At 40.6% G+C, this 22,417-nt stretch overlaps 1 protein-coding gene across 1 annotated transcript in view; it reads left to right on the top strand.

Moving 5' to 3' along the window:
• The first annotated feature begins 17,231 nt into the window (after positions 1–17,231).
• Positions 17,232–22,417, top strand: part of ank2 (ankyrin 2) — a 94,782-nt gene continuing 89,596 nt past the window's right edge. The window contains exon 1 of the mRNA XM_022747803.1: positions 17,232–17,369. Within this exon, the coding sequence (XP_022603524.1) occupies positions 17,232–17,369 (138 nt within the window). The remainder of the gene's footprint in view (positions 17,370–22,417) is intronic.

The following is a 22,417-nucleotide window of genomic DNA, read 5'->3' on the forward strand; positions in this document are numbered from 1 at the left end:
CCAAAATTTAACCCAGAAAATTGCAATAAAAGTTTAATTGTATTGAGGTTATGTCCAACCATACACTAATGTAATATATGTACATATAAAATAAAAACATGTACAGTATGTAAAATATTTTACATAAATCCCAGTTCAAATTGGAACAGTTTTATATATATCGAAATCCAGCCCATACAAATGTGTATATTTATGTATGCTTATATTGTAAACATATGTTATGTAAATATATATCCATCTCAAAGCCTGTCAGTATATGTTAATATTATATAGGTTATATAGCAGGGTCCAAAAGTGAAACCTGAGAACACTTTCCCAGAATGGGAAATGTACTGTTTAAAATGAATAAGAAATGAATAAGAAAAATATCTATTAGCATATAGAATTTTTATAAGTATGTCCTTTTAGTAAACTTGCATATATATTAAAATAAATATTAAATATATTTTGTTACCATATATGCTTTCAACATGTTATACCATATACAAATGCATCAATGCATCACAAATGCATTTTTAATACATGTACATATACAAATCTTATTATGGGTATTTCATACATATTATAAACGTACATCTTCATATATCCAGAGGATGTATGTATGCAATAATAATATATCCTCTTATAGGTGATATATATGGCAACATCACTCTTGATATAGGGACATAGATGTGATACATTACATTTGTGTATGAGAACCCTAGATTTTTACTCATTCTCGACCTGAAACCAACCTTCACATTTGGCTACTTCACAGAAAACAGCACAAGGTAAACTTGTCTTGTAATAAACCTTTGATAGAGCAATAACTGTCTGTTTATGTGGTTCCAGTGGATTTACAGTAACCTCAGAAAGTCAGTAAGATGTAGGCCAACATTGTCAGGGTAGTGGGGAGAGCTGTCTGAATGAGGAAACACTGTGGGGAGCGCACTTTAAAAGCACAGGAGTGTGGAAATATACTTACATGAATAAATAAAACTTGTCAGGTTAAATGCATAAACGGGCGTCTTACTTGTTACATGGAGGAAACAGGACAGCATTGGATGGAACATAACAGGGAAATTAGTAACATGCTCTCTCATGCACACATCTCAGCATGTGCGTGTACACTTTACCACTTTACCAGTCACTCAATAAGGCACATAAATTACTGTAGGGGTAGTGGTGCCATTAAACACGAGAGATTTAATAGGTATCCACAGAATGAGTTAGGTACTTACACATGTCGTGTGCATGAATCCATCTTTCTCTCAATGTAAATTGGTGTCCTGTGAAAGAGGATTGATTTGGCACACACGTCTCCATATATCTCGATGAAACACTGTTGTTGTCTTATGTGTTGTACTGCCAGTCAACAGGATGTAGCAAATGTTGTAGAGGTTTCATTAGTCTCCAGGCACTTTAAAGACTAATTCAGCACTGAGTCACAGAAAACTGCAGAGAGGTGTGGGTGTTTTCTGAGGATTGAAATGTTGAGGCGCATTATTTAGCCCTTGGCCACACCCTAATCTGTGATGTCATAGCAGGTGCATCAATTAACTGTCCACAAACTGTTGAAATAGCTTTATGGTTGATATGTTTGGCTAACTGTGTGTAAATGTGTAATGTAGCCTCTCAACTTTACCTCTGGGTAAAGCCTCCTCTAAATGAATTCACTACTGTAGGATATAGTACAATATACATTGACTTTATTGTACTGTCACATTAGTAGACACTATCCTATATTTCCATAAACTACACACACTAACTAAACACACACAGCATTGCCCACTCACAGTCCTGCTGAGAATGTAATGACTCTAATGTCAGAGTCAGTGCAGTAGTCTGTGCACTGAAAGTCCACACCTAACCCTGGACCCAAGCCACACTTATTTAGTCCAATCATGTTTGGTAATAACAAAGTGGATTTTAGCTTACAGCTCTGATCACCTGATGCATCTTAACTGTGCATTAGAAACTTTTTTTGAGGCGGATGGAAAGTGAGAACTGTGTGGGAAAAATGACATGTACATGTATTACTGCTCTTTTCAACCATCACTGCTCATTTATTGGTCATGATTGGTGTCGTCTCTGTATTTGGGTTGATTTTATTACATTTTTTTTATTAATTGTATTATAATACACCAAGGTTTATAGATAAGCAATTTAAAAACTATAAGAAGAAACCAGTGTTGTTAAATCTAGAGCCTGAAAAGGTCAAGACTTTGCTTGATTTTATAAATGATGAGTCTGATAGATTTTAAGTTAAGTTAACTGCACACATTTAGAATTGTTGTACAATGAGTTGGGGAAACAAATACTATTCAAAAGACTAAATAAAATATTTTTGGCAACGATCTTTATCATGTAGGTCATAATTGGAGTTGCGAATGCATCTATAGCCCCTTAACAACACTTGATCATTGAAACAGTGTGAAACACACTTGGTTAATTGTTGCCCATTTGTTGTTGGATTTTCAGTTGATAGCTAACTCATTAATTCATCTATTGCTAACTTCAATTGGTCATTTTTAGTCATTTGCGCTCCAGGTAGCTAGTTGAATAACTTAGCTTCCCTGTTGAATTAGCCTGCTGGTTTGTTAACAAGCTAATACTATGGTTGTACCCGCTAACCTAGCTAACTTCTCCTCTGGCTGAAGACAAGCTAATTTACTGTGTTACAATGATTTCAAATTCAAATCAAGTTTCCTGAAACACATTTAACTTTTAACTGTAAATGGCAGTGTTACAGAATTGACCTACAATGTAACGATGCAGGTTTCCCTGTCATTAGCTTGGTTGTTTTGTCTAAAATGAGTGCATCCTCAGACACGTGTGTGCCATGCAATTGTAAGTATATTATATGGGAGCTCATCGTGGCTCTTACCACCATAGTTTTCAAGAGATGTAAAGACTCCTGTGGTCATTTTTGTACCTGTAAGGTAAAAAAAAAAAAAAAAAAAAGAAGCCTAGCTTGGCGATATGAGATTCACTGAAAGTCCCCTGGACTCCATTTGTGTGTTGTAGTCCAGGGGCCAGCTGGAAACAGCTGATACTCCATACTGCTGCAGACATCTAAAATGTTGTGTGGTAGAGGAGACAGCCACCTTTTTACACGAGGAATTAAACCCTGATTTCTCTCACATTGTAATCTATGTAATCTATTATTAGACTCTCCTTATGTGAGGTGGTTTACTCCCTGTCTCCCTCTCTGCTTTGTCTTCCCTTGTACTTGCTCAAGCACTGCAGTGCAATCCTAACAAGTGGGCCCATCTCCCTTGCAGGTATAATACACCCAGAAAAGCTGCAAGTAGGCGACCCTTCACCTTCTTTGATTCTCCTGGATCGTTATCTCTCTCTCTCAAACATGCTTCCTGTCACAACTCCTCCTTCGATATGCCTTTCGTCTCCCTCTCCCCTCGTCCTCTCTCTCTCTTTCTCTCTCTCTCTCTCTCTCTCTGCTGTCAGCAGCTGCAGTTGAGCAGGATGCTGCTCAACTGTGAAATGCGCATTCACCTTTCATATGCCCTGAAATCGACCAAAAGAAAATGTATCCCTCTCTGTCATTCAGCTTCCCCTAGGATTTAGTTGTGTTTCCATGGTGACAGCAGCTACAAAACAGCCTGCAAAATACAAACAAATGAACTGCTGTTTTGGTACATTAATTATTCACATTAACGTTAATAAAGCAGCACTATGTAACTTTTGAAGTAAAGCATTCTTCCAGCAACAAATCACAGTGTTGCTCAGTTTGATCACTCAGAGCTTTTGCTGAGAAGTCCATAGTGGCTACCATTAGCTGATGTTAGCAAACTTAAGTTAGATATTGTGCTATGATGGACATTATTGAATCAGTTTGCTTACTTGTGCTTCTCTTATGCTGTGTCATGTCACAACACTAGCTAACATTAGCTCAGAAAGTGAGTCCCCCAAATGATGAGCCAACAAATTCCAGCACAGCACAGACTCCCACACAATCTCCACATAAACACAAAAAACATTGATATTGAGTGAAGCATGTCAAACTGCAATGTGACGACATCGATGGAAAACTAGATTCAAACACGCTCAATCTTGTAGAGTTGGACGGGCCATTGGGACTAGGACATCATGCTGCTGCCGGTGGTGTTTATTATTTATGCTTATTCCATATGCTCGCCATTACGTCACCGCCGGTCTCTCGTCTATAGTCCCAATTATTCCCATTCAAAACCCAACATGATCTTGTGGCTCCTTCTTCTTCTCCTGGTAATCCTTAAATTGTCAGTATCCAAACATCATGCAGGGCTGAATTCCTTTTCCATCAATCCACTGTTTTGGCCAATACCCCAGATGCTCACTCATGCCTACTCATGGGGCGCAAGCACACATGCAAGCACAAGCTACAGATTGTTGACCGCAGTTCACTGAATGGCGACCGGTGTCAGTAATCAAAAGGGTTTTGTTACATATAGAACCTTTAAAGAAAAGGAGATGATACAAATATGCACATAATTCATAGCATATATATCTAGATATCCTCAGCGTGTCGTGGTTAGGGGGTGTGCTGTTACTGTACACTTAACAAATCAGTGTTTGTATCATTGTAGCAAACAGGAAAAAGAATCAAAGAACTGGACAAACATGTATTTTGTCTTCATGCAAACAATGAAGCAGTGAAGTTTTCCGCAGTCTGCAGTCCACATATCTTTGTATTTGACTTTAGAGTCAGTATGTATGATTGCAGAGAGATGTAACTTCTCACCAGAGGCAGTTGCCTTGACAACAGTACCAGCTGTTCAACTAAAAACTTACCTCACAAACTTGTTTGGCTCTCACATTTCATACTTAATTACTCGATCAACTGACCCAGAGGAGCTGTTACAAAGCTCCTGCCAGAACTGCCCAATTGAAATTAATTGAACGATTACATAATTAACCTCTTAATCTTCCTTCCCCGGGTCTTTCTGTTCTCTTTCTGTTTGTTTCTGACTCTGTCTCTGAAATATAACAGGAGATTGATGGTCTAATACTAATCCGCTGTAGGGCCCGATGCAGTAATAATCCATTCACCATTGTCGTCATCGTTGTTTTTATGGTAATTTTTGTTTGACCTGAACCTTTTCAAAGTATTAGTTGTTAGGTTCTGAGTAAATGGATCTCACCTGTGACATTATAGAGCTACTTTTAAGCTACGTACAGTTTGTGATGTAAATTGAAATATGAGAGTGATTCACAATAGTGTTTGTGCACAATATTTACACCAAAGACATTTAAAAGTTGACAAATAATTGAGTGGAAATTGTTTACCAGGTGTGGCATCATACTGTGGGACTGACTCTGTGTGTGTGACTCAGCAGAAGATCCTCTGATTGTCCAAGGGGGTACTCTGTACACACCTTGTTTCTCAGCTGTGATTACTGTAATTAATCATTTCCCAGAGCCTGGAGGCTGGGTGGGAGTTTGTTCACTGTATGTCTGAGCCTCTGAAAGTGGAAACCATTTCACAACAACAAATATCTAAACATTCTCAATAGCATCAAGGAAGCCAAGAAAACATTGTCCCACTTACTGTAGACTGTGGGTTGGTGAGCACTGCTTGGAACCTGTAACCCACAGTTGCAGTAAGCAGCAGAGGTAGCAGCAGACCTTTGAATCAACAGCCACATCTCCAAATTCAAATACACCTGGTGTTGACGACTGACCACCTCTGCACGTCCTCAGATCAGAGAGGTTTGTTGACTTTCATCACTTTTTATGCACAACCTAGTGCCAAACAATGAGTGCCTTCAAGTAAAGACTGACAGTCTGCTGTTTGTGTGATTCATTGCAGAGAGATGCAGCCAGAATGAGTGTAACCACATGGAAGTCTCTGCTTTTAGTTGACACCATGGATGTATTAACAAAAACTGGATACTGCTTTCCAAGATGGCACCCAATTCATTGCTATGAAAGTGGCTCACTGTAGTCTGAAATGTAAACTTCAAACGCCATTCATACATGAATGAAAAAAAGTATTCATTTATCTACAGCTATTCATTTTGTAGTGATCGTGTTGTGGGTGGAATGATCTTTTGTGGCCACAAGCAGCAGCAGTGTTTAACACATCACACAGTGGTACAAACTAGTTCATCTGCAGCATACTGAGGCCTTAATGTTCCATGCAAAGCTCTTGGAATACAACTACAACTTTTCCTCTGTTATTTTCTACTGCGAAAGAGCCACAACTTCCACTTCCTGTCAGTGTCAGAGTGCACTGAGACGTGAGGCCTGAAGGTCTGTTTGGTTCAGTTGAACTTTGGCTACAAATCCTGGTGGAATGCCACACTGCTGCGTCTCACCGCCGCACTCTCCACAGGCTTCCCATGGACTAACACTATACTGGGTGTAAGAGTTTTATCAGAAAGCATGCTTTTCTTTTTCCCCAGAGTGTTACATTATTTGGCTGTCCTGCTGGCAAAGCCACTCTGCTGTTTGTTTTTACATCTAATCTCAGGACACAGCTGGATGCTCATCTGATGCAATTTAGAGGGAAATGTTTGTGGCAGAGATGATAATCTCTGCCTCTGCCACCCCCCTTTCACCTCCCCTCCATCTATGTATGGATCTATCTTCTGATCTGCTGGATTATTAGACCGAATGTTTGTACACCCTGTGTCTATGTTCAAAGTCTGTTACTGTATTTCAGCCATTCTACTAAAGTAATATTTTCTGATTACTGTGTTTATCCTTAAATATTATCATTAGTAATAAAATGATAACTTTATGTGTATGGGAGTCACTGTTTGCTTGTCTCAGAACTAATGTCTGTAACTGAGAAAGAAAGATTTTTTGTTGGTTTGCTGCAGAGAAGAAACATTTGATGACATCCTCACTGTGGCTCCATGATGCCCCCCACACTCAAAACCTTTACTTAAGCCACCCCCACCCCCCACCTCCACTCCACCCACACACATACACACACACCCCACTGATGGTACATGGATGTTGAGCATGCACCACTGTTTGATGCTGAACTGGGATTGGCAAAATCCTGGATTAGAGCATTTATAATCTTGCTGTGGCACTATGGGACACTGCAGCTCAGGAGAGTTACCAATCCTGTCGCCATGGCAACCAAGAGAGGGAGAATCCACTATAGAGAGTAACAGCAGGGTCTACCCTGGTTGATAGCACTGTGTTATGGCTGTGTTAGTCATAGATGTAAAGAGGGGAGGAAGGTGCAGTGTTCCATCATGGTCTCATTGCTGCAGTTTTGGCTTTCTTCATCATCATCATCATCATCATCACCATCATCAACCTTTATTTATTTTCTTGGAGATACACTGAGAGCTGACCCTCATTGTCAATGATGCCGAGATGGCAAAAGCAGAAAGACAGAAAACAAAGCAAACAACCAGAATACAAAAAAATCTGTTCCTAATAAATACAATTAGGCTGCATTCAGAAACATTACACTTCAAAAGATTTAAAAAGCATACATCTAAGATGTCCCAATGTTTTCAGTTCTATGTTTTATTCAAAGTTTGTTGTGTTATTCCACGAGTCTGGAGCACAAAAGCACAAACAATCTAAAAGCAGTCTTTCCAAGTTCAGAGTTGATCTGAGGAACATGCAGTGTGATCCGGTCCTGAGAGCGGGTTGGATGAGTGTTTACATTGAGTTCTATAAGTGAGAGTGAGAGTGCTTTATAAATGAATCTCGTCTCATAGAGAGAGAGGACCAGCCGACCTTTTCATACAGAATGCAGCGATGGGTACTGTAGGTATGCCCAGTGATAAATCTAGGAGCAGAGTGAGATAAGGACTTAAGGGTGGTGACAGTGGCATGTCAGTATATGACAACACCATGTCCAGGGGGGAATGAAATAGAGCTTCAAAAATGATTTTTCTATTGTACATTGGAAAGATGGGTTCTACTTCTATACAAGCCAAGTTTCATCCACAGTTATTTTACAAGATTGTCCATGTGAACTTTAAAAGTAAATTTGTCATCTATCCAGACGCTGAAGTATTTATAATGTGGGATTCTTTCCATTTCTGTACCAAGTTTTCTGAATTCTGCTGCGATCAATTTTCTTAACTTTTGAAAACAGCATATATTTTGTTTGATCAGGATTTAGCAACAAGTTTAAGTTCAGTGAAACGAAAATGAAACATGTTTATACTCATTTGTAAGTACACTTCAGGATGGAGGCCATCACTGTTAGTTATCTGAGTCTCCACGAGGTCTCGTCAGACATGTGGTGAAAAGATTGTTGATGACGGTGTGTGTCAGACACTGTCGTCACACTGATGTGGTCCAGAGTTGGAAGTGCAGTGCCGTATAGCAGATGATTGTGTGGCTTAGTTATGCAAGGGGGAAAGATCACCCAAAGGAGCTTATCCTCAGAGAGAACTCCTCCTGAAAAAAAGCTATCTGCCTCCACATCTTTCCACATAAATTAAGATTTAGCTACTTTAGGTCTTAATGGACTACACTCACTTTTTGAGAATTTGGCCCTTGGGGTTTGGCATCAGAACAACCTCTGGCTGTAGCACAGTAGCGCAGATATTTTATCACCTACTAGCCAGATAGCAGAGAGTTTTGCTTTTACTTGTCCAGGTTTTGAGATATGTGTTATTAAGATTTATGCCTCACCCCAACACAGCGGAGGTGTTTGGAATGAGTGAATGACTAAGTATGGAGGCCCTCAAGGGACATTCGAAGAGACAAGTTTCTGGTGTGTACTAAAATAAAAAATTCTAGCTTCTAGTCTTGTCTGTGTTGATCTTACTTATTTAGTATAGAGTATAGCTCACTACCATTTGTTCTAATGCCACATTATCTTGTGTGTATTATTTAGGTTGCATCTGGCCAGGGACAACAAATGAAAATAAGGCTGCAAGTTAATTTTTAAACAAAATCAAGATTGAAGCCTCCAGTTCATACCAGACAGTAGCTATCTTGTGCTCAGGGTAAAACATCTTGTTTATGTTAGTAGCAGTTCTTCTGGTACATCTCATGAAATACTATCATAACATTGTGAAAAGTTGAGACAAAATGTCAGTAACATGTCATAAATGTCAGTCAACCAAACCACCAGCTTATAGTTACAGGAAGCTAACAAGGGGAGGCTGAACGCAATGCTCACCCTGGATAGCGAAAGTTAAGAGTTAAGAGCAGTATGTTGAGTAGGTCTGCTAATTTTGCTAGTTATTTCTATTGCAAAGAGTTTCTTGTTCATATGATGTCTAAGAGAAATGTTTTTCATTCGCACCAGAAACTTTTCACTTTGCTCATGTCTCTTTAAGCAGAGGATAAGTTAGAAAATATCTACTACAGATCTACTCTTCAGGTTGATATGCTGAGCATGTTAGCAAACATTAGCCTGTTTACGCATTGAGCGGACGGAGGGCATCATTAGCATCTGTTTGGAGTGTAATGTGAGTCCAGAATTACACACCTTTTAGCTCTGGTTTGGTCTCCACCATCTTCTGAGAGAAATGTCTGGCTCTTTAGCTGCTGAATGTTATAGTGTTCACCAGCTGGTTGCTAAATGTGTCTGTGAGCTCTTCCACTGAAAACTGGAAACAAGGCTGATGAGAGCCGTAAGACTGAGCCAAAACAGTAACACTGCGGGCGCTAAAACCAAACAAGGAGCTAAAAGAAGCTAAAACAAACTGTAGAGCTGAGGGCTGGTGTTGGTTTGTCACTTTTCTCATTACACATTGACATTTGACCCATAGTCTACATGTAATGATTTATTAGTGCAGCTAATTACAACAATTATATGGAATTTTACAGCAAAGAATGAGAATGGAGCGAGGCAGTGAACAAAAAGAAAGTAGAGACAACACAAGTGGTGGAGTGAGAGGCAACGATTTGAATTTCATGTCAGGACTGAAAAGAACTCAAGAGAGCGGTGTGGCGCCAGGAGGTGTGATATTACTGTTACTACCTGGAGACTGTGTATGTTAAATCTTACACATGTTCATCTCCACCTGCGTCATTCCTCTAGATATTCCTCCTTCTTCCTCTCATCCCTTACACAGCTCGGCGGGTGTTTAACCTGCTGATCTCAGACGCGTCGGTCATCCCTCTACACACCAGCTTCTTCTCTGTGTGTTGTTGAGAAGCCATGCGAAGCTCGTGAGGCTTGTTTTAGTCACACCAGTTCAATTAAACACACCTGGGGTAGAGGCTCATTGTGATTAATTTGCCCAACTGGATCCAATCCAGACACCGGCATTGCTACCTAGCGTGTGTATGTGTGATTACTCGCTGTTTGTCCTTCAGGGTCTCAGGGAGCCTCTTAAAGACAGCTGACATCAATAAAAGACAACCTACACCTAACTCCATTTATTATTTCTGCATGCCTGTATCCCTACACCTTTGTTCATGAAAAATACTTGTGTCAAGTTATGATAATTACTATTATTTGGGCACCTACTGTACATTAACAGTAGGTCTCTGATCTCATCTGTAAGAATTGTCCTATTTTTTCTGACCCGTCCTCTTGCCACTCCCTGTCCTCTGTGTCCTCTTCCTCTTTCTCCTCTCGCTCCTTCTCCTCTTCCTCTTTCTCCTCTCGAACGCCTCTTCCTCTAATTCTTTCTCCAAAATTGTCCTCCATTGCTGTGCACACCAAAGAGCAAACCTGACTCCTATTTACGGTGATCAAGCTGTGATTTCTGTGTGATCTGATTGTTTGCGTGTGTCTTCACATGTGCATCCTGAGTGCAGGTGACTGAGCGTGGTGTTTCAGTGGCAGTGTTTAGCAATTAACACACAAAGGATTTCAGTTTTGAATTGTGTGTCCAATGTAGAGAAGGTGTGAGGTATAGTTGTGCAAATCTGGGCTGACATTTTGCTCCTTGTGTGTCACATTTCAAAATCTGTATATTATTTTTAATTTTAGTGTGTAAGCAATCGTAAAAAACTGTAATTGCATGACTGAGCATAAAATACAGCAATTTCCTATAGTTTTAAGTTTTTTGTACCTTGAGGCTGAATGAAGGAATAGTCTACAGGAGTAATACTACTGAAGCAATATATTTCAACTTCTCAAATAAACATTTTCATGAATGTAAGGAAGGAAAAGTAAAGCCTTTCTGCTAGATATTAAATAAAATCTGAAAAGAATAAGTAAACCCAGCCAAAACATAAAATGGTCAGTCTCATGGATGAAAATCCTGTGTTTGATTCTTTCATTCACAGCGAGCTGCTTGATGTTGACTTTTTATACATCACCTGACCTACCAAAGCCTTCACCGAATAAAATATTATTTATTATATATGATTATTAATTTCCAGCCAAAGGAAGGACATGACAGTAATGTTACTTAACTTGTTAACCAACAATATGTGTATCTTGTGTTTAGAGCGCATGTGTGGCATGTGGCTCTTGTGGCAGAAATGAGTATTACAACAACAAACTGAAAAATTCTGACAACAAAGTTTTTCACCTGGCAAAAAGTTTTCTTTAATCCTGTTTTTGCAGATGAAAAAAAAGTATACTTTAGAAAGATTATCCTGGCTGAACCACTTCTATCTTGCCTCTCAGGGCTTCTGTAATTTTCTTAGTAGAAATGAAGAAATGTCTCCATTTTCTTTATTTTTTGAAAAATATTTTAAAGTTGATCTCCAGTAGATTAGTATGACACTGGCATTAAGTTGCTGACTTTGCAAGTGACATATTTAACAAAAAAAAGGTTCAAATTAATCAGATAGCAAAATAGTCGAGCTCCAAAATGTTGGATCCTACACTTCCCACAATGCAACTTGATAGCTATATGTATATATATATATATATATATGTGCTCTTACATGTATGATGACTGTAGGGTTGGTGAGGTCAGCTGGAATCCCAGACAGTGTATGAGGCGAGCAGCTGTGTGTTTGAGGCTGTGCTGCTGTTCCTCATCAGGGAGTCTCCAGAAATCATCTCTGATTGGACACACAGGCTTTCCAGAGGCTGCAGGACTACAACTGTTGCTTAATTCTCCAACATCTGGCCCATCACCCAGCGTCAACCTGATCGTTGGTCTGATTCCTGTACTCAAGGTCAAAGTCCCTGGGGTTTTCCCAGCATGAGAGATTAAACAAATGTGTTAACACAGTATCAACGTAGTAGAATTCTGCTCATCACTGTCGATGTATTAATGGTTTTGTTTGCATTCTGACTCCAAAAAAACAGCACAGAGGGCAGAAAACATGTTAAAATGCTGGATTTTTAGACTTGAGTCTGACTTTAGTCACAAAAAAGATTTTGAAAAGAATTTGATTTAAACTTGGCTGCTGTGAAAATCAACTTAATGAAGACTTGGCTACATAATGCCTCAGGTTGAGACTTGATTTGCCTATGACTCAATCTTCCCCTAAAGTACTTGTGACATGTCTGGAATTACATGAGACTAAACTTGAAACAACCCTAACTCTCACTTTACCAACAAAGACAGATGAATTTTAAACTCCCATTTCCACACAGCATTAACCTGCAATTTTTATCTGGATCTTTTTATCTTGCTGCAGGTGTAAATCCCACAGAACACATTGCAATGGTATGTGATAGGCAGACAACATCTGGAGGTGTTTAGGCTTGGATTGTGTTCAGATCGCAGACAGCCGCAAATGACATGTACATTCTGCTCCTCCTGCCTGTCAGACAGTTAGGAAGCAAGTAGTCAACACAAGTAGAGCCACACACAAGTAGGATCACATCTGAAAGACAATCGTCATGTGCTAGGAAGCTTCTGGCTCTGATCACCTTCTGACAGTATGACTAACGGTAGCCTATAGTTACAACGCTACAGAAAAGTAGTGTGTGGATGCCTCACCATTCTGTCAGTAGCACATTGCAGCAAGTGTCCTTTTACCCAGGATGTGCTGCGTGCTTTCAGTTCCCTAATTTATGGTAACTACCTAAATTATGGTAATCTATGATCACATAATGAGATGTGATCATAACATGGGCAGAATCAGGATAACAAGAATTCACATGGGGTCTCAATAATCTTTGTACCAGCTCTGTGGCTTATTCAAGGAGCAAATCAACCTGTCAGTCCTTCATTAGGGAAAAGAGAGACATGGGCCACGTCTCTGTCCTCTCACTGTCCAGTTCAAAACATCAGATCTGTCAGTGTTACAGAGGTTTCACATAGAACAAGCTATTTTCTGCAAGAAGCAGAAGAAAAGTCTGTGCACAAACCCTCTCTAAATCTGTGTTTCCATAGCAACCCAGCCTCCAACTTCTATAATTCATGTTTTCTTTTTTTCCATAGCAGTTATGTTATAGTGAAGCCTAATTCTTATGGGTAGACAGATCTAGCATTAAAGTACTTGATGGTGACAAATATAAAATTCCTTGCTTGGATTTAGCCGTTAGCTTTAGCATGTGGGACGTGTTCCCGCCCTGCTAGAGCTGCTACAGTACAACCCCCTCAACTTTCAAATGAAAAATGTCTCTCCTGCCTTTCCCCTCTTTAGTAAATCCTTTCATACACCTCCTGTACACACTCTTGTCATCACATTTACCCCCACAACATAAAGCAGTAGTACATGGCTTTGCCTAACAACCCCCTCCCTCCCGCAGCCAGCAAGCCATATGGTCGAGCACAGATTAAAAGCATTTGTTGTCAACGCCCGCCCCGCCCAGTGGATTACCCAGTGGGACTGAATGGGGGGGGGGGGGGGGGGGCGATCTCTGTGGCTACAGAGATTCCTGTTTAAACTTAATGAGTTGAGGAGAATTATGTGGTCTACCTGTATAGGGCCAGCTTTGACCTTTGTCAAACCACACACATACAACCACACCCATGACTTCATCAGTTGGCCTCCCTAATTGGATGAGTGTGTTGGCAGATGACTGCTCTTCAGTGAGGAGATTGGACAAGACATTAAGCAAATTACATCCAGGAGAAGGTTAATGAAACTAAAAAGGCCTGGGAGGTGACAGTGATGGAGCTAAACCCAACTGAAATGATATGCATATGTGATCACTTGCTTAACTGTGATTGTGCTGGCATTTAGTATAAATGTGTTATCACAAATAAGTGATTCAGTCAAGAATTGGTCCTTACAACGACATTTTTTAAGAGACTATTACAACTTGAAAAGGAGACTTGAAAGGAGACAAAACACGTTCTTCCCCTTACAAATGCAGAGCAATAAAATTCAAACCTGCTCAGTTTATGAGTTTTGCTGGTATGACCTCTCTGGGTCTGGTATGACCAGCAGCTAAGAGTGGCTAATGTTAGCTGACTTTAGATAGATATTGCTGAGTACCTGACATTGCCAAATCAAATGAGGTTTTTGGGCATTTTATGCATTTATATGACACGTCATAGTCAAGAGGGGTAAGAGTAAGGGAATGATATGCAACTTTCCACAAACCAAATATGGGGCTCGGGTCACTGGTTTCTGGTCAGTAAATGTTTCATAAGTGTCTTGCTCTGAGACAAATTGTGAGATAGAATCCACTTGTGTTTCTCTTCTTTCTTGATACAAGAGGAGTCATTTACTGACAACCTCATGTTGTATTTGTTACCTCTCTTTGCCATTGACTTATTTACACTTCAATATAATTCACATGTCTCAGACAGGCCTACTGTATGTAGAATGATAGGTGCAACTCAGTGACCTGTGTGTGTGTGTGTGCATGTGTGTGTGAGTGTGTGTGTGTGTGTGTGTGTGTGTGTGTGTGTGTGTGTGTGTGTGTGTGTGTGTGTGTGTGTGTGTGTGTGTGCACATGTGTGTGTGTGTGTGCGCCTGTGTGCATATTTGCATGTATATGATGCTGCCATGAAACAAGACCCCCTGCCACTCCACCAGAGTGATATTTTCATTAGAGAAGCAGGTCATTCTTCTCACCTTACACATGCAGCAGAAAACTTCACCTACTATCTTAGGTGCTGCTAAAGGTCACACACAGCTTCACCTGACTGTATTATAAAATGAGGACTCATGGGGACTCATGCTCTAATCAGACTGACCAGTTTAAATCTCCTGAGAATGCACAGTATGTCTTTCTATTTGACCATTATCCCATTTTATTTAATTTTGTGAAGTTACACAAAACCATGTCACCTCACCAGGAATCCTGTTCAATCAGCCAATATGATTCCTTTAAAATTCAAACCATAGCATTCCTAATAATAAGGCCTTTTATTAAGGGAGTCTCCAACTACTTTTAAGGCTTTTTTTCATATCTCCACGCCTGCGACCGTCATAGCCGAAGGAATATTGTTTTCAGGTTGTCTTTCCATCTGTCCCATTCTTGTGGAAATGATATCTCAGTAACACCAAAGTTGGTAAAAGGTCAAGGTCACAGTGACTTAACAAAACATGATATCTCCTCAAGAGAATCCTTTCAAATTTGGCACAAACATTCACTAGGACTCAAAGATGAACTGATTTTGGTGGTCAAAGGTCAAAGGTCAAAGTCACAATGATCTCACAAAAAACTTTTTAGCCATAAGAATCAAGACTTCACAGCAATTATGACAGAATTTCACACAAATAGTTCATATTTTCTATGACTCTGGATAAACAGGGATGTAACCTGAAACTAGTCTGAGTGGAGGAGGCAGACAACCACCAGGAGGTGATTCTAGTTTTAACTGAAGAGGTGTTTTCAAATCAACAACGGTTTGAGCTCTGTTTCTGATTGTACATTACTCTCGGTTGAAATGTTCAGATGGTTTTCACTTCCTCTCATTAACTGGGATTTTGTTATATATGGAAATTGTGACGATCCTGTGCTTGCTCACTCGGTTTATATTAATTCATTCATAGAAAACTCCAAAGCTGCTTTCTCATGTGGTTTCTATGATGCTCTCAACAAAAAGGAGTCTTTCTCCCTACGCTAACATATTCAGTGAATGAGAATTGCTTGGGTGATATTTTCAACAGTAAGAGTATTGTCTGAGTCATGACCTAGAAGACTGCAAAGTGAAAGGGGACATTTACTTCCCTGATGTCAACACACAAGGACACACACATGCACACGGAGTAAATACAAACATACAGACTGACACTGACATGTAGAAACATTAGCGACCTGACATCTAAAGCTTCTATTAAACAGCACACCATTAATTCTGAGAGCCAATCAATTGCGATGAAAAGGTCTGTGTGACTTTAATTTTCATCCAGTCCAGCAGAATCAATACGGCCCTGCTCTGGCCCACAGTCTGACACAGATCTGCATTAGCAAAACACGATGCCTACTTCAATTAAACAGTCCGTGACATGAGGTCGAGTGATCACAGTCCCAAAGGAACCAGCAGGGGTCAACTCATGTAACCACCAGTACTTGTAATGATATTTGTAGATTTAATTAGTCTACAGCATCTGTTGTATCCAAGACGTAAATTGCACATAGTGACAAGTGTCCTGGACACAGTTCCCCTTGACGACAGAACACCACTAGAACCTTAAAGGAGCCACGTCACGCATGTACATGGCATCAGCAGGGGAACACACATTAACACTATCGTTTACTAGTGTTTTTTACATGTATATGTACTGGGGTTACACTGGTTACTTGTAACTTATTGATACGTAGTTCAGTGCCACTGAGAGATAAACCAAGAATGAGCTGGGCTTGGTTCAAATTCAAATACTTGAAACATGTTGATTTGCATTGGAAATCATTTAAAATCGGATTTGAGTTTCCTGATTTGTTTTAAAACAGAAAATGTATTGATAAGAAGAAGTTGAACAGGAGCCACTGGCCTGTGAAGGGTTTTTATTGTGTCTCTGGTTTTAGTTGATAGTTGAAGTGTCATGTTTAGGAATCTTTTTGGAGAACACATGCTTCATATGAGCACAAAATATTGGCCTGATATCAGTCCATGTTAGTGTCTGTGATGCCCCCTCCCCCTTTCTGTTTTGGCCTGCTGGCCTGAGCCGACCACCCTCTCTATCCTCTCTCTCTACATGCATAGCTCGGCTGGTGGGTGTAAAAATAGCCAGGATGGGACGTGGTGGGGAGGGGGGAGATGTTAGTCAATGATCAGGGAGTTGGGATTAGCAATGAGGAAGAGCTAGCTCTGTGCTGGGAGTAGAAACAGGACCAAGTCCAGTCAAGTGGTGCAACTGTGACAGGAGGTCTGATTAGGCCAGAGAGAAGTGAGGTTTGGTCAGGACTGAGGGTGTCGCCCCCCCTGGATGGTAGCCTGTAAGGTTTTTAGGGGGAGGGTAGGGGAAGCAGGGAATGGATTATCAGAGTCATTAAATGCTCATTTAGATTCCTTTACGTTCTGATGGGAAAGCCTTGAATACTTTGCATTATGGGCAACGCGGTGTGTAAGGTGTGTGGCTCAGACAAGGGCCTGAGGACAGCCGGGAGCCTCTCTAACCTGGACCACAACCCTTCACTGGATTATTACTGTGTGGAGCATTTTCCTGTGCAGCCTCCATTGATGTTGGTAAGAGCTGTGACTGGCCTGTGCAGCAGAGACAGATCAGGTTCAGGTAACTGGGACACTCCTGAGCTGCTCTGTGTGGAGTATTTTAGGAGATTTGAACAGATAAGAAGGTTCTGAGTAACTTTTTTGGAGTGTCGGGTCTCACTTTTAAATCTTGAGTTATTTTTATTTCGGTTACAGTCTTGATGAAGGGACTCTCTGTAGCTGTTACTGATAAGCTGGCGTGCACTAGCAGGTTTTCACATTAGCCACCTTTGCATTCAAAGAAAACTGTGAACACTACACTGGACCCACTGTTAGAACTGCCGAATTTGTACCTTGCAATATCTGTTAACAGGTACAGACAAATGACCCAGGTGTTCAGGATTTGAACTTTTGTGTGTGTGTTGGTGTGTAAGTGTGTGTTTTTTGTGTGTGTGTGTGTGTATGTGTGACGGGTGGGGGTGTTGCTCCCTCTCCTCTCCCTTTAAAGGCCAGTGTGACATTTTTGTTCCTAAAGTATCCCTGCTCAGCAGCATGTGGACTCTTGTGGCTAATTTGAAGAGCAATGTAATGACTTTAGCACCAGCCACTGTTGTGCAGCTACTGGGAATTCATATCGCTCCTTCAGTCTGGAGCTGAGTCCTCATGTCTCGTCTTTCCTGGAGCAGAGTATAAAAATATATGTCAGTGGGACGATGATATTTTGTTTGTGTCTGAATGAGGTTTCTTGACTTTAGTGACATTTTTGTGACAGTTGTTGCTCTGTCCTGATCCTGGAACTTGTTTCTTCACATCATTGAATTACAAAGTGGAGCATCTCAAACTGTTTGTAACTGTAACTGAGCCTCAACATATTTGGTATATATTGTTATATTAAACATAAAGATGTCTGGTCCATAACTAAACAGAGCTTTTCCAGTACTCTCAGCTTATTGTGGAACTGCTGAGTAGCACTGAGCCATTGGCAAAGACAAGAGAAGTTATGCACTGACCCTCCACATCAAATCCGGTTCCACGTTTCCAACATGTAGAGGAGTGGATCAAGTACCAGGCTGAACAACATACCTTTTTATTATTTTAAGCATTAACTGAAGTGGTTACTATAATAACAATAACAATAACAATAACAATAACAATAACAATAACAATAACAATAACAATAACAATAATATTAATAATAATAGTGATGATCCACAGACATCCAAAAAAAATTAGATAAAGATCAATGTTGATCAGCTAATTAAACTAAACCCCTGTGGGGGGGTCAGTGCCCGTACATATTGAATATGTAGGGTGGAGAGACTCAGAGAACCTGGGTTACACATGTGACCTTCCATTCAGTCACTGTGCCAAGGAAAGCAGTCATCATAAATTGAATTAATATGTAAATGTCATGGGAAGCAACCACAGGATGGAGGCATGAATGTAGTCAACTCACTAGCTTTTTCTACAGCTTTCTACTGCATCACATGGCCTTCATTGAACTTTAGTTAAAATGATTTTGTCAAACAACTGTTACCATGGTTGCTTATTTAGGGATGTTCTTGGAAGCTCTGGAAAAAGTTAGTAAGTGGACTTTGAATGAAGTCTTTTGTCTTGTTTTAGCATGTTTGCCAGGAGTATCATGGTTATATGACTCAAACTATTCCTAATGAAGATATGAGCAGTAGTTGGATCTGTTCTAATGCTGTTACAGTGTTAGCACCAGTATATTTCAAATGTGAGTGATACACTCTTGCCCTGCCTTCTGTGCTCACTCCGCTAGCTCTGCCGACACACAGAAAGCCAGGTTGTCATGGTTACCTCCAGAGAGGGCAGTGCTTGTCTCTGTGGGGTGAGGATGCTTCCAGTCTGGGCTCCGGTATCTCACAGAGTGTATGTTAGGGACGGATTAGAGGATGGTTTTGCATTATTGATGCATCTCTGTGCTCCACAGAGGAAGACAGTGACTTGGTAAATGAATGTTTGATGTAATGTGTTGTCAGGACTGTGCTTTGTCACGCTTGGCAGGTTTGATTAAGTCTTGCAGGAACAGATTGTTATAGAAGGGGTACATATCATACAATTATATATGAAAGAAGCATATGACGTCGCTGTTAGTTTTTAAAATTTCATTTATCATGAAATGTTCTTTTTTAACAGTGGTGAACTAAGTAGAAAAGCAACTAACTTCATACTTGACTAAAGTTTCTTTTATTTTTGATTTCTGTTTCTATTTCTTGCCAACTCACCCAAACACGCCCTTCATGTAACTGTAAGCCTCTCAGAGAACATTCAAAACATTTCCCCATCAAAGAGAGTGACAAACTGACTAAGCTCCTTATACCCCAGAGTTATGAAACAATTTCTGTAGGAAGCTGGCGGCCACAATTCTCCCTTTCTCTTCAATGTGAAGTGTTTCCCATTGAAAAGCCCCACTTGTCTCAGAGTCCTGTTGGTCCAAGTGTCACTATAGCAACCTGCCAGTCGCTGAGATATGATTAGGGCAGGGTCTTGCATAATGTGACTCGGCAGCTCTGAAGGGAATGTGAGGGTATTATCAGACAGGGTTGATTGTGGTAATGGCTGCTTTGTGCAGTGCTGCTAGCAAACAATGCTAACTCTGTCAGAACATGTATGAGGCTGAATGAACAAGTCTCTCCAACACTGGACAGTGTAGTATTTTTTGTTTGATTGTGAGAGGAAGGTCACATGTTAAAGAGGAACAGAGGCAGGCTGAGAGGTAGGCAGACAGTTAGGTTCAATCTGAGTGGCATCAATTAAAAAGACAAGTTAGAGATGCCATGATGTGTAGGTCCATGAGTATATTTATATAAAGGTATAGGTGTGAATACAATATACATATGCATTTATTTAGATATATAGTGTTATAGATAGTATATATGCAGTATTTTATACAGTGTATATATACACACACACAACAGTATTGGGAAATTAAGAAATATATGCAATTGAAAAATGATATAGATCAGTGGTTCTCAAACTTTTTCACATCAAGGACGTAAACTGACACAAATTAGACCACAGACTCCCATCTCATCAGATGTTATCTTTAGATGTTTTATTCGATTCTTAAAGACAAGCTGGAAGGGATGGGGGTGGATCCCTGCTTCACGTGCTGGATTGGGGATTACCTGACAACACGACCACAGTACGTCAGGCTGGGTAACTGTGTCTCAGGGACAGTGATGAGCAGCACTGGGGCTCCACAGGGAACTGTTCTGGCTCCGTTCCTGTTCCCCCTGTATACGGCTAACTTTAAATACAACTCTGAGTCCTGCCACATCCAGAAATACTTGGATCACGCAGCTTTGTGGTGCGGATCAGGAACAAGCAGGGAGTGGAGGACAGGGATCTGACGATGGCTTTCTGTGAATGGAGCGACAAGAATTGCTTCCTTCTGAACAGCTCCAAGACCAAGGAGATAGTCATGGACTTTCGGAGGTCTAGGACCACCCTTCAGCCAGTCAACATTTGAGGGAAGGACACTGAGGTGGTGAGCTGGACAGTAAACTGGATTGGTCCCTGAACACGGATGCCATCTACCTGAAGAGGCTCTTTTTCCCCAGGAAGCTCAGGTCCATTGACGTCTGCAGTGAAATGCTGCACATGTTTTATCAGTCAGTTGTGGCCAGTGTACTCTTTCATGCTGCAGTCTGCTGGGGCAGCTGCATGTCAGACATGAACACAAAGAGACTGGACAAGCTGGTAAAAAAAAGTTTCTCACTAAGGACTGTTGTGGACAGATGCATGCAATGTAAGATGGAGGCCATCTTGGACAATACCAACCATCCTCCCACAACATTCTGGCAGGACAGAGAAGCAGCTACAGCTGCAGCAAACATCTCATCTCACTGTGCTGCAGAACAGAGAGGTTCAGTTTGTTCCCACTGTCATCAGGCTATACAACACCTGCAGCCAAAGGAAGCTCCCTTTCATATTATATGTACAGCCCTGTGCACTGTGACAATATAACAATATGCCAACAGTATGAAACACCAGTTCAGTAAATATTAATGGAAACTGCATGTGAAAAGGAGTCTAATTCCGAGTTCTTATAAGATCACAAAATCCCAAATGAAAAGTCCTTCAAGTGAGCAGCTGTCTGACACTGAGGAGCTGATTGTCAGCACCAGGACATACAACAGTGGTGTATCCTGACACTTGACCCGCATCAACTTGTGATGTTGTGTGCCAAGACGCTGCTGGTGTTCCTTGACTGTTGGAGTTGTGACTTGTGTTGTCTTAGTTCAAGGGATCAGACACTTTAATGTGATCACTTCATTAAAGCAGCACTCTGATATTTTGGAAAGTTTGTTTTACTCAGAAGTCAAATCAAAAGATTGATTTCAGATTTATTTCTCTGCATGCACAGAGAAAAGTACAGTGGCTCTGAGATTTCAATTCACTGCAACTTTGAAAAACACATGTAAACGTCCCCTGGAAACACCTCTGTTGTCATCTGTGCTATCTTTAACATGTTTGTGTTTTGTCTGTTTGAATGTGTCCTCTGAAGAAAAGGGCTAAATATGGACAAATACATGGTTTATGTTAAACTGTGGTTAGTAAGTGCCCCCACCAGATGAGTGTATTTTTTTTTGACAACTCACTCTCGAATCTCAGAACAATTTTGAATGCAACACTGAGGAGTTAGTTAGAGGAAATGATCACATATATAACTGCATGTCCTATCTGAAACATGTCTCTGCACATAGACTCATAGTGTGCTGCTGTGAATCACTGGCTTCCTTTAATGTAAACCTACAAACTTATGGACTTTGTAAAACAGTCAGAACCAGCGTTGTCCTTCGAGGTGGCTGTGTCTGTGCGGCAAAAAGCTCCAGTAGCTGAAAGTATGAGTGATGCAGTGCAGCTCTCTGCAGCAGCCAGACAGCAGCTGACTGCAGGTCAGCCACAAACATCAGACCAGAGCAATGTGTGTGTGTCTGAGGTAGACATCAGCGCTGCAGTGTCACTGCTCATTTCATACATCATCAGTGCTGTATCATCCTCTCTGATCTCTGAGACAGTGAGGGCAGGTTGACACTGCAGGTGACAGGTCGTGA

This window comes from Seriola dumerili, unplaced genomic scaffold (genome assembly GCF_002260705.1).
Source record: "Seriola dumerili isolate Sdu_G_001 unplaced genomic scaffold, Sdu_1.0 BDQW01000111.1, whole genome shotgun sequence".
Taxonomy (NCBI): domain Eukaryota; kingdom Metazoa; phylum Chordata; class Actinopteri; order Carangiformes; family Carangidae; genus Seriola; species Seriola dumerili.